This window comes from Hevea brasiliensis, chromosome 10 (assembly GCF_030052815.1).
Source record: "Hevea brasiliensis isolate MT/VB/25A 57/8 chromosome 10, ASM3005281v1, whole genome shotgun sequence".
In the NCBI taxonomy this organism is placed as follows: Eukaryota; Viridiplantae; Streptophyta; class Magnoliopsida; order Malpighiales; family Euphorbiaceae; genus Hevea; species Hevea brasiliensis.
Window position 1 is genome coordinate 97,796,182 of NC_079502.1, and position 17,906 is coordinate 97,814,087.

General features: G+C 31.1%; 1 protein-coding gene across 1 annotated transcript; it reads left to right on the plus strand.

Moving 5' to 3' along the window:
• Nucleotides 1–5,811: 5,811 nt before the first annotated feature.
• Nucleotides 5,812–17,798, plus strand: LOC110665433 (26S proteasome non-ATPase regulatory subunit 2 homolog A-like). Its single transcript, XM_021825552.2, has 25 exons — nucleotides 5,812–6,087; nucleotides 6,499–6,599; nucleotides 8,051–8,171; nucleotides 8,252–8,311; nucleotides 8,582–8,649; nucleotides 9,634–9,676; nucleotides 10,111–10,176; nucleotides 10,394–10,432; nucleotides 10,525–10,607; nucleotides 11,244–11,358; nucleotides 11,591–11,665; nucleotides 11,757–11,915; nucleotides 12,059–12,166; nucleotides 12,244–12,348; nucleotides 12,424–12,564; nucleotides 12,651–12,755; nucleotides 15,285–15,506; nucleotides 15,650–15,763; nucleotides 15,854–16,069; nucleotides 16,334–16,393; nucleotides 16,490–16,603; nucleotides 16,697–16,782; nucleotides 16,947–17,055; nucleotides 17,151–17,329; nucleotides 17,411–17,798. Exons 1-25 carry the CDS (start codon nucleotides 5,974–5,976, stop codon nucleotides 17,484–17,486), a joined length of 2,679 nt encoding a protein of 892 aa, XP_021681244.1. The 5' UTR covers nucleotides 5,812–5,973; the 3' UTR covers nucleotides 17,487–17,798.
• Nucleotides 17,799–17,906: the final 108 nt, after the last annotated feature.

Genomic DNA, 17,906 nt, shown 5'->3' on the forward strand with positions numbered 1-17,906 from the left:
ATCCTTCAATACTGCTCCATTTTTTTTTAATCAGAATACTGCTCCAAATTGAGTTGTGCTTTCTGCAAGACAAGATAGACATCTCTAGTTATCTCCTATAAAAATTTCAGATTAAAAATTCACTTATATATAGGTCTACGGAAATTTTCATAGATCAGCAAACTCTAGCCATCTCCTATAAACTAGACTCATGTAACTTTCAAACTCTATATATATCGTGCTTCCAGATTATACCCCAATTAATTAGTGCAAGTTTCACTATGAGGGATTCAAATATTAATAATAATAAAATTTCAGAGATAAAAATGCTCATAATGATAAAATTCAAGAATGAAATGATAATTTATCTTGAATGATATTAAGCTATTTTCACTTATAATTAATTAATAATAAAATTAAGAAAAATGAACGGATGGATAGAAGTGTATAATAAAATTAAAATTTACAAAAATTTTTATTTATTTTTTAAAATATAGGAATTTAATTGTTAATTATAATATTATTTTTTTATTGGCTTTTTTAACTGCTTGATGTTAAAAATTAATATAATAATAGATTTAGAAATTATTATTTTTATTGATCTTTAAGATAAAATGTGATTTTGCCAGATTTTCTTGCAGTGATCGACACTAGAAGCTTGGCATTTGCGATAGTGGACAAAATCAACATTGACTCTACGCCCCACGAAAAGCGAAAAAATAAAATAAAATAAAGTAAATATATTTATTTTATATGTTTCCCTATATATGTTATATTTTAAATTTATAACAAATTTTATTTAAATAAGAATTTTTCTAAAATGATGGCATTCTTGGCTTTGATTTTGCTGTTGTGTGTTAGGATGGTGTGTTGGAGGAACTGCAAGCAATATGGTGGAAACCAAAAATGCTAAGAAAGCAAGGCATCCATCTCCTACCGTATTTAGAATCAGGGAAGGATGGAGGAAGGTGCAAGGGGCTCCATAAGATTTTAAAACTTTTTAAGGGTATAGTGGTTGTTTTTTAAAAATTAATATTTTCTATGATAATTCATAATTTAGTCTTAATATTTAGTAAATAAATAATTTAATTCTTTTATTTTCAAAATCAAATAAATTAGTCACTCTTTTTTTAATATTTTCTAAGTTTTGATTAGTGAATTCATGACTCTCACCTGCAATTATTTGCAATTATAGGTAAAGTTTTTTTTTTCTTTTTTTATATATAACTCAACTCAATTCAACTAAGCCTTTTATTCAAAAAATTTGGAGTCGGTTATATGAATTCGCTTTTTCCACTCTGAACGATTTTAGGTTAAATTCTCAGAATTTTTTTTTATATATATTATTTAAAAAAAAAAAAGGGATGTTGCCATCTTTCATGATATCTTGTGAAGAAATGATTGAGAAATGGGGTAAGTTGATAGGCTTAAAAGACTTCTGAATTGGATGTTTTGGTTGAGTTGCACAACTTAACTGGAGATATCATATCAAAAGCAGCTTTTGGTAGAAAACTTGAAGAAGGGAGGTTGATTTTCTCTCTCCAAAGGCAACAAGGGAAATTACTCCAAGTACAGTCACTTTTAAATCTCTATTCTCTATGGTCAGGTTACATTAATAATTGATACTAAAGCCCCTAAAAAAATAATATTTATGAGTGAGTAACGAGTAATTGACCAACAAGAGCAATACTTACTCTAGTTACTTGGACAATCATCCTAGTTAGTCGGACAATCACCCTAGTTACTCAAACAGTCACTAATAGACAAGGATTATGATATATTGGTTGAGATCACAGTCCTTACATCCTTAGGACTCTTATACATGTGTTAACTCTTAATTCTAATCGGAGATAAGCCCAAAAGTCTATATAAAGGTCATTAGGTAAGCATATCTAATCTGGTTATATTTTCATTTTTTAACAATTACATTTCAATATTGGCTTAAGTATTGAAGTTGTGGTTGACTAATTCATTCGTTTATTTCTTATCTTATAGGTCCATATCCACATAAAAATTGACAATAACATTAATAATTTATTACCATGTCTACATCAAAATTATAATTTATTACCATGTTTTTCCAGTCTAATGTTGTTACCTTCAACCACATGGTGTTTGAATTCAAAGTTGCTTTCAATAATCAATTTCCATTCTCTTTGTATAGTCAAGACGTGCATTTATAATTTCTACACATAAATCATAATAAATTAGCACGCTTTCCTATCTTATAATTCTTGTTCTTATTTCTTCAACCATGACATTTGAGTTAAAATTTCTAAATTGAAATGTTATTAGAATCTTCAAATTTGCCAGCTTTTTTCTTTTTTTATTTTGACTCTTAATTTAAAACCTAATAGTTATAAAGATGATTTTAGTATTTATAATTTATTAATCAAATTTGATAGCTTTAATGATTAATATAAAATTAATATGTAGAAGAATTTTAAAGGAGATAACTGATCAAATCTGCTATTCAAGTCTAATTTCAATGAGCAAAAATTTTGGGATGTCACGAGGAGATGTGATAGAAGAGTGCAAGCCATTCTCCTTTGCTGGTCACGAAAGCACTGCAAATTTGCTCATTTGGACGATGATTATATTGAGTATGCATTTGAATTGGCAAGAAAAAAGGCTAGGCAAGAGGTTATGTAACTTGGTAAAAATAAACCAACTCTTGATAAATTGAACCACATGAAGATTGTAAGTTTTTATTTTTTCTGGGATGTTCTCAATAACCTCAATCTACTTTCTTGCTTAATTATTTCCATTGACAATGATACTTTTTCTTTCAGGTGAGAATGATCCTGTTAGAGGTTCTCACGTTATACCCACCACCAACATCCATTATTCGATCTACATCCAAAGAGACTCGACTTGGAGAATACTCTCTTTCTGCAGGAGTGAACTTGGTGATCCCAATGTAACTTACAGGGTGTTCAGTTTCAGTTTGGTTAAAAATCGAAACTAAATTAAAATTTTGGTACAGTTTCAGTTCGATTCTTCATTATTTTAGTTTCGGTTCTGTACGATTTCCAATTCGATTCGGTATGATTCCAATTCGATTCTTGGTTCTTGATTCTTAAAACAAATTTATGTAATTATTTCTTTAAAAAATCATTATTGAATTAACATTTAAGTTTTAAATTAGATTATTAATACATAATATATCATATAATATATCTTTTAGCTATACTTAAATATATATAATCTTTAACTATAAGGTGTATATATAATTTAGGATTAAGTATATTATATAATATAATAGCATAAATATATTATATAATATACATTTTAACTATTTATTAATAATATAATGCTTAAATATAAAATAAAAATATAATTAAGAATTAATATATATATATATATATTTAAGATAATAGTATATTTATAATTAAGAATTATAAGGTAATTTAATGTATTTATAACTAAAATTATTAAGAAAATACAGAAAAATAAAATATAGTATTAGGTTGTATTTAGTTCATAATTATATATACACATATAAAAATATTGAAAATATATAATACGTTTAAAAAAAATAGAAAAATATATGTATAAATTCTGTTATTTGTTCGGTTTTGATTTGGTATGGTTTCGTTATGATTCAAGTTCGGTTCTTAGTGAATAACTAAAACCGAATCAAAGTATCAAAATAAATTTAATTCGGTATAATTTTTATTGATTTGGTATAATTTTTTTGTTTAATTCAGTTCTCTCAAGAACCGTGCACAACCCTAATACCTTATGAAGATGAACCCTTAACTATGGGAGAAGATGCAATAGAGCTCAACCCTGAAAGATTTTCTTATGCATTGGACAGAACTTTGCAATGTTGGAAGCTAAACTAGCACTAGCTATGATCTTGCAACACTTCTCATTTGGGCTTTCGCCTACCTCCATACATGCTCCTCATGTTGCTCTTATTCTTCAACCTCAGTTCAGTGCCCAAATTCTCCTTCGCAAAATCTGAGGCACCCAATTGCATAGCCATTGTTTTCTTCAATCGTTTATCATGTAGAATATGATCATCTCATTGCACAACTATATATGATTCTAATCATCAGTATATTGTCGTTTGAAGGGTTATATATAATATTGACTATAAATTGTTTTTTAATTTCGTTTTCTTATTAATAACCACTGAACAAAATTCAAAATCTTCCAAATTGATTTTGAGGTTTTTAATTATAATTACATTTTAAAATTTGAAAATATATGATTCAAAATTAAAATTTTTATAAACGTGAATTTTCTGTTCAATAGACTTCTATAAAAAAAAAGAAAATTAATGAAAAAAAAATTAAAAGCTTCATTATCAAAAGAAATATTTTTCTTTTTATTATTTTTTTAAAAATTATGTCTAAAATATTTTCATTTGAAAATTGAGATTCAATTATAAGTATTAATAAAATTAAATTTTTTTTTATTATCAATTAAAATAAAAAAGTTTTATTGCAAATTAAACAAGTATTTAACTTGTCATAAACATAGTATGATTAAAAAAGAGTTTAATAGATAAATAATGAAAAAAGTTTTTTTTTTTTTTAATTTTCTTTTTCTTTCACATAGAATTTATGGAATTCTTGCTGGTTGCAAGATTCAAGATTAACAATTAAATTTAGACGTTCCTGCTTATTATTGAGTTTAGAGGGTTTAAATTATTTTTTTAAATAAAAATATCATTTTATATGTTAAAAAATAGTTTAAAAAAATTATTTTATTATTTTATTTATGACTAAAATTTATTAAATTTAATTTTAAATTATTTTTTATATTTTTAATTAATATATTTAAAAAAATAATTATCTCAACCACAATTTAAAAAGTAATGTTAAATAGGTCCTAATTTAATTTTCAAGTCAATGATATAAAATTATGTTAGTAAAAAAATTTTGAAAAATTTCCAATATTCCACTCAGAATTTGTTTTAATAATAAATATTAAAAATTATACCTTAATTTCAACTTAATTAAAATAAAATGAAAAAATATATGTTAAATTATAATAGTATTTAATCATCCTCATACAAATTTTAAAATTCTAAGTATATATATATATAAAATTAATTATTTAATTTTATATTTTAAAAAATATATTATTTAATTTCTACATTTTATTTTTATTATCCTTTCGTTAAATTTTATTTTATTTATACTATTTAAATTGTTATTTAATTTTTTTTATTTTTAAAAATTAATTAATTGATATATATATTTTTTAAAAATTACTATTTATTTTTTATTTTAATAAAATTAATTAGTTAATTTATGTATTTTAAAAAATATATTCTTAAATAAAAATAAAATTTTTTTTAAAAATATTATTTTTATATTTTATCTCCTAAAAAATAAAATTTTTTATTATTTAAAAATTATTGAAATTAATTAATTTTTTGTATAAACAGTTTATATTATTTTTATTAATAGATGAAAATAAAGAAATAATTAGAGAGAAAAGTATGAGAATATATAAAATAATAAATATGAAGAGAGAAATAAAGAAGGGTAAGAGAGAAATAAAATAGAGATAATTAGAGTAATTTAAGTATAAAAATAATTATTAAATCAAATAATTAATAAAATTAAATTATATAAATTAGTTAATATTATTTTTTTAAATATAAAAATTAATTAATTAATTTTATTAAAATAAAAAAATTGAATAATAATTTAATTAATATTTATTAATAAAAATTAATAAAGTAATTAAATGATTTAATAAAAATAAAATATGAAGATTAAATAATATATTTTAAAAAATATTCAAATGAAACGTTAATTTTGTTGAAAAAAACTAAAAAAATAAAAAATAAATTAGCTTATAATTAAAAAGCAAAAAATTTTCTCCTTCGCCGAGCCGCTTTGCGATATATCGCAGCTTGCTTCGTCTAGGCTTTAGGTATCGAGCACCTCAGTCGAGTCTCGCTAGCTATTTTCTCTGTTAAATATCCGTAAGATCTGTGACCACTGCAATCAATTATTCTTCTGTTCTCACATGGCTCCGGACCCAAACAGCGCCAGTGGCAGCGGCACCACCAGAGAGGAGACGTCGGTGAAGGTGCCATCCAAGGACCCCAAAAAGAGGGACGAGAAGAAGGATGAGGATCTGGTGAGTTTTGAATTAGTTCACAATAATGTTTTGCTTCTTGTCTAGAGGAGATGTGTTGGAGGTAGGAGAGGATTGCCTGTTTGCATTGGGGTTTTTGCCAACATTTAACTGGAATTGTTTCGGTTAGGGTTTTGCTAGTGAAGAGTGGAAAAGAAAATTGAGTTATGTGTTTTATTAATGCGCAGCTGGGTAGATTTGGATTTGTCCAGGAGTATTCTCTTAATACTATGGACAATCTTGCATAAAATAAAGTGGTTTTGTTAGAGGCTCAATTGGGGTTTTTCATGTTTTGTCTGGAATTCAACTTCTCCTATTGCTTCAATATTCTAGACATCTCAGTTCTTTAATAGAAGAAGGAAATTTGGATTGTGGTGTGCTTCTCATAATCTCTTGTGAGTTAATTATATGCAGTCAGATGAGGACCTGGCATTGAAGCAGCAGTTGGAGTTGTATGTCGAAAGGGTTCAGGATCCTGATCCTGGGTTGCAGAAGGTTGCCTTAGAGAGTATGAGGTAATTCAAAGATGCAAACATAAAGTATGGCATTATTATTAACTATTCCTTCTACTCTGAATGCTGCAGAATGATTGAAGGGTAATCTGATTTGAAGTTTCTTTTTTTTTTTTTTGGTTGTTGTGTGTATTGGCTGCAGAAATCATTTTTTCCTGATGTTTGTAGCATCAAGTGTTAGCTTTAAGAAGAAAGCTTCTCTATTGCAATGGGGCTATATTAATGCATCTGGTGTACTTCCATCTTAGGGTCTGTTTTGCAATGCTACTTGAACTGTTGTTGAGAAAAGTGCTTTATTAAATATATTAGTTATAGAATATTAAAAATTGATTAAAAATAAATAAATTTGATATGTTCTGACCATAAGAACACTAAAATAACAAAACATTTTATTCCGAACTGCTTTTTTCAACTGTTTCTTATTTTTTTTCTGAAAAACCTTTTTTATGCTTATAAAGAACTTAAGATGGTGTCTTTGTGTTATGATTTATTATTCACACACGCTAAAGAAGAAAAGAGGCAAAAACACTTGAATTTTCCACAAGGTAGTTAAAAGCTTAAGGTGGACTCAAAGCGATGCATCGACAATCGCTTAAAGCGCGAAGAGCAAAACAAGTGATCGCTTTATTGAAGGAAGAACAAAATTATTAAAAAATTAACTAATTATATAATATGCAAAGAAGATACAATCCCCTATATAAAATTTAATCCCTTAAGAAATTATCGAACATCGAAAAGTTTTTAGCATTCAAATTCATAACCTTGAAATTTTCATTGGATTTCGCATCAAATTCCTCAACACTTTCATCCTCATTCCCAAAAAGATCCATTTCCATAAGTATCTTCATCTAAATCAGTCTCAACATCTTCAAACATTGGCCTTGATTGAGGCTCTTTGCATTTTATGCCTTTTTTTTAATTTTTTTTTTTTACAATTTAAGTGCAAAAAGCCATTGCTTCAGTCTTCACTAAATGCGCTTCGCTTTGCATATGTAAAAGCGCTTTCCTATTAGCCACTGCACTTTTGCGCTTTAGTGAGCGCTTTTTGCGCTTTTGACTACACTGATTTTCCATGTTATTATTGTTTAAGAAGGAATTAATTGAATTGGAATCTGACATTTATGGAATTTTACCAATTTGCCTATAGTTAATTTACATGCTTTTGCATTTTTATTGAGTAGGCGTGCCCTATGCTATAAGGAAGTGTTGGCTTCAGCTGCAAAAGGCCATTTGGAAAATGATTTAGTTGTACCAATCTGTAACAGGGTTGGTGTTAGGAGCCCTGGATTCTTACTGACATAACATTTGTGATGAACATGGATGTGTTTTCATCTTTCATATCTCCTAAATTGTAGGGGAATATTCAAATATCAAACTTGTGGTTCATAATTGCATACGGAATGACTGTACTTGGATTGGATTTAGGTTTGATGTTTCATAAAATATTTTCTCAGGCAGGAAATTCGAACATCAACAAGCTCAATGACCTCTGTTCCAAAGCCATTGAAATTTCTTCGACCACATTATGGAACTCTAAAGTCATATTATGAAACAATGGCTGACTCAGATTTGAAGGTATGTTTTGTGTGAGTGGATGTTGCCCTTTATCGTATTATCTGTTGTAGCTAAATCAAGTTACTTTTCTTTAATTGCAGAAATACTTGGCAGATATACTGTCAGTTTTGGCATTGACCATGTCTGCTGAGGGAGAACGGGTATGCCTAATTTTTTAGGACTTTATGTTATTTTCTGTTTTGAGTGATCTGGCTGGCAAGCATGTAAAATGGGGTGTATTTGGTTTGTGCATCTTCACTTTTTTCGCTTTTCCTTTTCGTCCTATTCATATCTTTCTCATGCATGTTATAATTGATAAACACTTGTAAATTTTCTAATTTCTTTTTTTTTTTTTTTGTGTATATGCCAATCTGATGTTTTGTTAGTACCTCAGTAGGCTAATAATCATTTTTATTTGATGAGGCTTTCAGGAGAGCTTAAAGTACCGATTGTTGGGATCAGAAGGTGATATTGGTTCATGGGGCCATGAATATGTCAGGTGTGAATCAAATCTTTGAACGTTGTTCTTATTAATGCTGTAAATGTTAAGATCTGAATGGTTTTTGTTAAGATTATGACAGAGGTTTGATTTATAAGCTGTTGAGTTGTTGTCATAATTGCATTCATGCATTGTGGTTTGGACTAGCGAATTTACTTCTTTCCAATGATAGTTCTCTTGGTTTAAAAATTGGGTGATGCATTAGAGATGGACTTGTATTTTCTATCTACTGATATACTTCTGGAACTTTTGTTGCAGGAGTCGTATCGTATGAATTTTTTGTGAAAATTTACTAGTTGCATTGATTGTTCTCATTTTGTATTGCACGCTTTTGGGCTTTGCCATAGCCATTGCGGCATCCTATTTAATCCTTTTCTTTTCAACTTTATTGTTCATACTTTATGATGCTAATACAACAACAATAGCAACTATGCCTTAATTCCAAACTATTTGGGTTGTTATGTGAATCCTTTTTCGTCGTTTAGCTCTATTTGAGACTAATTCTGCATCAATATTCAAAAATTGTAAATGTTTTTATATTACTTCCCGCCACATCATTTTAGGTCCCCCATTCCCTTCTCAATCCTTCCACCACATTCCCTTCTCACTCATTCCGCTACTAATTTATCTCATTTTTGTATTGGGGCATTTGATGCTCTATGTTAGACATGATCAAATTATACTAATTGACCCACTTTTATTTTATCCCTAATGTGTGCTACATGCACACTCTGGGGGGATTTGGTCATTTTTAATCTGATCCATAATCTTAATATTAGACATCCTGCTTAACGACTGCATTTTTGTCTCACTCATCTTATGGATATGTTGTACCTTAGATGCCCAATGATCACTTCCATAGAACATAGCTGGCCTAACCACTTTCTAAAGTACCTTTAACTTTTTCAGGGATCCTAATGGATCATTTATGATGCTAATATGAGTCAATTTTTGACATCTATGTTTTGATATAATTATTATCAGGAACTTGGCTGGAGAATGTGCTGAAGAATATGCAAAACGACAGGTTAGAAAGCTATCCTTTATTAGTGATATTGAAATTACTTATCAATGAAAGAAAAGAAAATAGAAATTTCATTTTCAAAGTAGTTATGTTGATTATTGCATGGTCTGTTTATTTATTAGGCAATGTAATGGGTCGCTTCTTGATTTGCACTTATAGTAAACAATGCCATGCATTTTGTTGTATCTTGGAAAAGATATTCAAATGTTGAATATATCCTTGTTAGCACTGCAAATATGTCTGTTTTTGTTCATTTACAGATTCATTGATTTTTCCCTGATGGTTGCAGATGTACACACACACACACACACACACACATATATATGTATTATATAGTATCTGTGAGCATTATACTCAATTGCATTTCATACTTGATTTTGAATAACATTTTATTTTGTCAAATTCTGATTACGTTCCTTGCTTATAAAATGCTGCAGGGTGAGGAAACGTCAATTGATGATCTAATGGAACTTGTAACACAAATTGTTGCTTTTCACATGAAGGTAGGTCTAATAAGATTTTTTTTTTTTTATAATTTTTTATAATTGCTTTCTCTGAACGAAATAAGAATGCACACTTCAGTCTTGATGAAATGCAAAACTATCTAAGTTTGTTCTGAATATCTCCAAATGCTGGGTAACTTGTACACGTGGTCATTTCTGGAGAAAAATGTTGGTTTCTGTATTTAATTGATATTTTTATATATTTTTCTTTTGGTAGCACAATGCTGAACCTGAAGCAGTTGACCTTTTAATGGAGGTACCTGCAATATTTTTTGGTCCAGTTTTATATATGCAAATAACATTCTCTACTTTTCTGAGCTTGAAATCTTGTGATTTGACTAATTTTAGGTTGAAGACCTTGATCTTTTGATTGACCATGTAGACAAAACAAATTTCAAGAGGACCTGCCTATATCTCACCAGTGCTGCAAGGTAACTGAAATTACTTTTCTTATGATTTATTGGACATCATCAATAGATAACAAAGCATTTTTTCTTCTGCATTCAGAGAGCAAAAATTTATGGCAGACTCATTGGCCTCTAGTACTTGTTTCCTCTTGTTATTTAAAAGAAATTTTGGATACTTGCATTTTTAGTATTCAGATATGTAGGTAACCAACTTTATAGTGGATGAAATACTACTCTTTGATGGGAGTTATAATGATAAATTATTAAATTCATCTTTGCACTTTACCCTGTTTATACAATTTGAGCAATTAATGCTTCAGAAAATCACTTGTGACTTGAAACACTTGATTCCAAAAAAAATCTTCATTTCCAGTACTACTTGATGAAGTTAATTAATATGCTTTCATAAGTTCTTAAAGAGTCATATGCTAATCAATTGGGCTTTTTCAATCTGTATTCTTGAAGGTAACCGCAGATAGATATGTAGAATTAAAAAAAAAAAAAAGAAGATGTTTGCAAGATGAAAATTGATTTGGAATGAATAACAAGAATGCTTTTCAAACTTCCTGGGTACCATGTGGGCATGGGGGCGTGTATGAGTATTTGGCTACTCTCCCCCTCCCCCCTGATATTGACATTTCATATTTCAATGTGATGCAGATACCTTCCTGGACCAGATGATATGCTAGTTCTTGATATCGCTTATATGATATATCTCAAATATGAAGAATATTCAAATGCACTCCAGATTGCTCTATTCCTTGATAACTTGCAGGTTCAATCATGTTTATGAATTTAGGAAGCTTTTGCTTTAGTCCCATTTGTATATAACCTAAATTTTAAAGAGAGGCGCGTGTAATTTTTCTTGTTGAATATTAATTTAAATTTCACAGTTTTAAATTCCCAGCATTGAGCAATCTTATGGCTGTTACAAGTAGATTTGGACTATCTTTTTAAATCTATTGGTGTTAATGTTATTTCTAACAGTACAAAATATATGTTGCCAGTATGTGAAGCAGGTTTTTACGGTTTGTGATGATATGCTCCGAAAGAAGCAATTCTGTTACATCGTTGCTCGACATGTAAGTTTTAAATTTATTAAAGATGCATACAACATGCATTTACAGCAGCATAAGTTGTGGTTGTTGGCTGAATATTGTTTAATTTATGCAGGGTATTACTTTTGAGCTTGATGATGAAGTGGCTGCAGACGATGAAGACAGAGAAGCATTGCAGGAAATCATCAACAACACCAAGTTAAGCGAAGGTTATCTAACCCTTGCTCGGGATATAGAAGTCATGGAGCCCAAATCTCCTGAAGACATCTATAAGGTATGGATTTTGAAGAAATACGCTTCTGGCACTAGATTTTGCTGTGGATTTCCTAGTGTTTACGTTTTGTATATGCAGACATAAGCAAATAATAATTCTGTTGTTTACTTCACCAATATGACAACATGCTTGATTTTTCTTAGGCACATTTGCTTGATGGGCGGGCTAGTGCTGGTGCTAGTGTTGATTCTGCTAGACAAAATTTGGCTGCTACTTTTGTCAATGCGTTTGTAAATGCAGGCTTTGGTCAGGTAAATATTGTCAAAAATGCATGTGAAATGCCTGTGTTTGTGGGTTGTGTTGATATATGTTGTTATGTTTGTTGCAGGATAAGTTAATGACAGTTCCTTCAGACCCTTTAAGTGGTGGTTCTTCAGGAAATTGGCTTTTCAAGAATAAAGAACATGGAAAGGCCAGTGCTGCTGCAAGTCTGGTATGCATTCCTTTACTATTATGTAATCCATGAAATGATTATTTGCAGATTTTTTATGTCTGTCATTCATAACAGGGTATGATCTTGTTGTGGGATGTTGACTCTGGACTTGCTCAAATTGATAAATATTTCCATAGCAATGACAACCATGTTATTGCCGGTGCACTACTCGGAGTTGGGATTGTCAATTGTGGTATCAAGAATGATTGTGATCCTGTCAGTTTTCTTTCTTTCTATGCCAGAAGGACAAAATGTGTAGCCATTTATTGTATTTTTATCTCATACATGCCTTCTTTTCTCAGGCATTGGCTCTTCTAGGTGATTATACAGATAAAGAAGATTCATCCATCAGAATTGGGGCAATAATGGGTCTCGGAATTGCATATGCTGGTTCTCAGAATGAGCAGGTAATATATCTTGCTTTGTCTCTTATTTTGTGGTAGGCTACCCTTATTTTGAAAAATATAAGATGTTACAGAAATTATATTTTCTGTTGTGACACAGCGTGAAGCTCAAATAGAAATGCATTGCATGCATAAGAGTGAAAAATAGAGAAGATTCTCTGCAGTATTTTTATTGATAACCATCTGTCCCCCGATTGCATGTAAATAAGGGTATTTATAGTGTTTTTAGACCTCCTAAACCTAATAGAAATATAGATCTACTTTCTAGGAAATTTAGACAAACTATAGCACAATAAGAATATATAAACTAAATAGGAAAACTAAATCTTAGATAAAGTAGGAAACAAATAAATCCCGAATAGAATAGGAAACTTTCTAATTAATTCTAATCTAATTTCTACAGTTGCTGGAAGTCTTCACAAGATGTCGTAGGTGAAATTTGCTACCTAAAAAAATAAATTTTGCCTAAACTTGCTAAAATTGCTACTTTTCCCCTTTTTCACACCAGCATGCTTCCATTGTTGTTTAACTTGCTTCTTTACCCAAAAAATGCTCCGCATCATACTCCCCCACTTGAAAAAAAACTCATCATTGAGTTGAAATTACTTGCAACGATCCAAAAACTTAGCCATAACAACTCCAGTATCACTCTCCCTTACTTGGAATAAATCCTCCTTCAAATTTCAAAGTGGAAAAGAATGAAGAACTCATTTGGGAAAGTACACGATATAGCCTTCTTTGATGAGGTAAAAAATTGAGATTCAAACGAGATTGAATTGATCAAGTTCACCATCGCCTTTCTCTATAAGAATACCTGGATAAATAAAATCAAAGGAAACAATAGAAATTAAGGAATTAGGAGAGTCTTCGATCTCCATTGCTTGTTTTCCTCCAATCTCCAATATTGGCACCATTTGTTGCTTTTCCTCAACTTCCGTTGAAGTTTCCAAGGCTTGTTCTTCGTTGTTCCCTAGAACATATTCTTCAAGATCTTCATCTTCAACCATAGTAAAAGGAAATTCAATTAAAGTTTAAGGTTTCAATTCTTTAAATTTTGGCTCATCCACTTTAAGTTGCATTGTCGAATTTCACAAGCAAGAAAGGCTTTGGTTGTTTTGTTGGAATAAAATTTGTTCATAATCTAGAGTAAAAAATTCTTGTTCCAACAAATACTTCATCATAAACCACGTACGACTAGCCCTTTTTCTTCTCGCTTCCTTTTAGATTGTAGCCATTTCCACCAAGTAGAAGCACCACCTTTCAACCGACAAGTCACCAATTGGATTTGTTTTTCAGGTGCTATATCCACATGGTTGAAGAATCTATCCACATTCGTGATTCAATCTAAAAATTCTTTTATATTGAGATCCCCATAGAAATTAGGAATATAAAGATAACCCACACTTCTCTTATCACCACCATGCCATTGATGTCTATTGAACTTGATTGATTCATAGTTATCTTCCTCCTCTGAATTATCATAGTAGACATATTGCCTACATGCAGAAATTGATCGATAAATAAGGTCATCACGAGCTACACCATCTCCTAGCCTTCTTTTGTCAACCCAATTCCTATTTATTTTAGTTCCCAAAGCACCAAGACGATCTCTAATTTCTTCAAGGTGTCTCTCAATACGTTCGAATCTCAAATCCATTTGTTGCTCTGGACGTCGCTCTCATCATTGGAACGTTTTATCTCTATAGTAAAGAACTCTAGTTCCTTGATCACCATCGCAAGAACCACTGTAATCGCCGCCTCTTTCAAGGTAAGTCATCTTGATTGGGGCGATTTCCCTGCTTTGATACCACCTGACGCAACGTGAAGTTCAAATAGAAACACGCTTCATAAAAAAGAGTGAAAGAATAGAGAAAATTCTCTACAGTATTTTTATTGATCACCATCTGTCCCTAAAATACATAAAATTTAAGGTATTTATAGATATTAATCTCCTAAACCTAATCGGAATATGAAACTACTAAATAAGAATTTTAGATAACCTAAAATACAGTAAGAGTCCTAAATTAGATTGGAAGAAATCTAAATCCCATATAAGATAGGAAAACAGTAGTAAGTCTTAAATAGAGTAGGAAACTTCTTAATTAATTCTAATATAATTTCTACAATTGCAAGAAGTCTTCACAAGATGTTCTAGGTGAATTAGGACTGTTGGAGATTCAAAAAATCAACTTTGCCCAAACTTGCTAAAAATTGTTACTTTTCCCCTTTTCACACCGGCATGCTTCCATTGTTGTTTGATTGGCTTCTTTACCTAAAAATGCTCTGCATCATGTTGAAAGGGCTGTCTATTTCATATATAATAAGTCATTTACTGATCCAACTTTTTATTCATAGGCATCCTGGTAACTTAAATTTAAAGTAATTGCATAATTGAATTAAGGCTTAGTTGTTGTTGCATAATTGAAATGGCTTTGCTGGTTGCTAGAATTATTACTGCTTAAGAGTGTTGGTTTCATTGATTAGGATATGTTTGGTTCCTCTACTTGCTCATTTGTCCACATAATTTGACAGATACGCTATAAATTGTCACCCATTCTTAGTGATGCAAAAGCTCCCCTTGATGTAATTGCATTCACTGCAATATCATTGGGCTTGATATGTGTGGGTTCCTGCAATGAAGAAGTTGCACAGGCTATTATATTTGCATTAATGGATCGAAATGACTCAGAATTACAAGAGCCCCTTACTCGGTTCTTGCCTCTTGGCCTTGGTCTTCTATACCTCGGGAAGCAGGTACATTTGACTTTGAAGTTAAATCATGTTTACTCTTTCGCTATGTTCTTGTTTGTTTGTTTATTTGTTTCACAGTTTCTAAAGACATCATACAATCAATTATAGTTTCATGGTGGTTGTGTTCCATTTTCCGTATGTGACAGGAAAGTGTGGAGGCCACAGCAGAAGTTTCAAAGACATTTAATGAGAAAATCAGAAAATACTGTGATATGACACTGCTTTCTTGTGCCTTTGCGGGGACTGGGAATGTTCTTAAGGTATTCTGTTAATGTCATTCTATTTGCACAATGGCAATCAAATATTATGTTATAGTCTTGTCCTAATTCACTTATTTTTTTGTCATACAGGTTCAAAACCTCCTGGGTCATTGTGCTCAGCATCTTGAGAAGGGTGAAACCCACCAGGGACCAGCTGTGCTAGGGATTGCCATGGTTGCAATGGCAGAGGAATTGGGGCTTGAAATGGCAATTCGTTCGTTGGAGCATCTTCTGCAGTATGGGGAACAAAATATCCGCCGGGCAGTTCCTTTGGCACTTGGTCTCCTTTGCATATCAAATCCAAAGGTATTAATCGTTTTGTAATTATTGAAAGTCTGCCTATTCTGTGCAAGCAAACATTTTAACTGACTGTTGCAATTTATACATGGGGCTGGATATAAAAATTAGTTTGATTCTATTTTTTTTTTTTCATTTCTAAGAGTAAGCAAAGTTTATGTTACAATTCCAAGTTCATCTTAATTAAAGCTTTAAGTACATAAGATGATGGATTTTGTTGCTTGATGATTTATTTATTTATATATGTATTCATTTATTTACTTAATTTGCCAGGTTAATGTTATGGACACATTAAGCAGACTTAGCCATGATGCAGATTCAGAAGTTGCAATGGTAAGATGGAGTTGGCTTGGATGTTTTCCTTTTTTATTATTTTTTTTAACCATCATTTACTGTCTAAATGCTGCAATATTTGTTTAAATGCTGCAGGCTGCAGTTATTTCCTTAGGTTTGATAGGTGCAGGAACCAATAATGCCAGAATTGCTGGCATGCTTCGCAATCTTTCAAGCTATTACTACAAAGATGCTAGCCTTCTGTTCTGTGTAATGCTTCTCATAACTTTATTTATAATGTCAATATTTCTAGTTATGCGTGGGGTTTTGCTTGTGATTGATTTCATTTCTTGGTCGTCTCAGGTGCGAATTGCTCAAGGTCTTGTACATTTGGGAAAGGGCTTATTGACTCTGAATCCATATCATTCTGATCGTTTCTTGTTATCACCGTAAGTAATCCCTTATAGAGAAACTAGCTCCTTAAATCTCCTAGCCATTATGGTTTGAATGGTTAAAGTGCAAAAGTGAGGGTTAGCTTCTCCTTCACTTGTGCGAATGCAATGTGCATTTGTTACAATCACTAATGGGATCAATATCTTCTGTTTCCCTATAGGATGGCTCTTGCTGGTTTAATAACCATGCTTCATGCATGTCTAGATATGAAAGCTATCATCTTGGGAAAATATCATTATGTTCTCTATTTCCTTGTTTTGGCAATGCAGGTTTGTTTCAGTTTTGTACACTTTATTCTGTTTTATGTGGTCCTATATCTAAGATGAATTGGCTTCTCACTGCCATGTTATTTTTGGGGTGACAGCCACGAATGTTGATGACTGTGGATGAGAATCTCAAACCTTTATCTGTACCTGTTCGGGTGGGACAAGCTGTTGATGTTGTTGGTCAGGCAGGTCGACCCAAGACTATTACTGGTTTCCAGACACACTCAACACCCGTGCTTCTGGCTGCAGGCGATAGAGCTGAGCTTGCTACTGAGAAGTGAGATTTATTATCCCTCTTTAGTTATTAGCATTTCACCTGTTGGTTGACAGAACACTAACTGTCAAACTTCTTATGCAGGTATATTCCTCTTTCACCCATTCTCGAAGGCTTTGTCATCTTGAAGGAGAACCCGGAGTACAGGGAAGATCACTAATTGTTAATCAGGGCATGAAATGGAACTTATTTGGCTGGTGTCAAATATGCCCTTGCCTAATAGCTTCAAGCTCAGAAAATCAAAGTTTGTATGAGATTTTAGGTAAGGTTATGATGGATGCAGGTTAGGTCTATCTTTTTGTTCCCCTCCTGGTTGTTCCAAACACAGCAGACCATTGTGAAACTAGGCACTCAGTTAAGAGAGAGGGATATTTATCACTTGCTTTCAAGTTTTGTAATGAATGTATATTGGGCATGATGGCCCTTGGTCACCTGGTTTCATTAAATTAGAAAGTTCTTTTTATTTTTGGCATTTGTGTTTATTAATTTGGAAGTTTTCATTTTCTTTCCCTTAAGCTTAAGCTGCCTTCTCCTTTGGAGTGATAATTGTTAGTTTGAACTTGTTGGATGCAGAACTCGA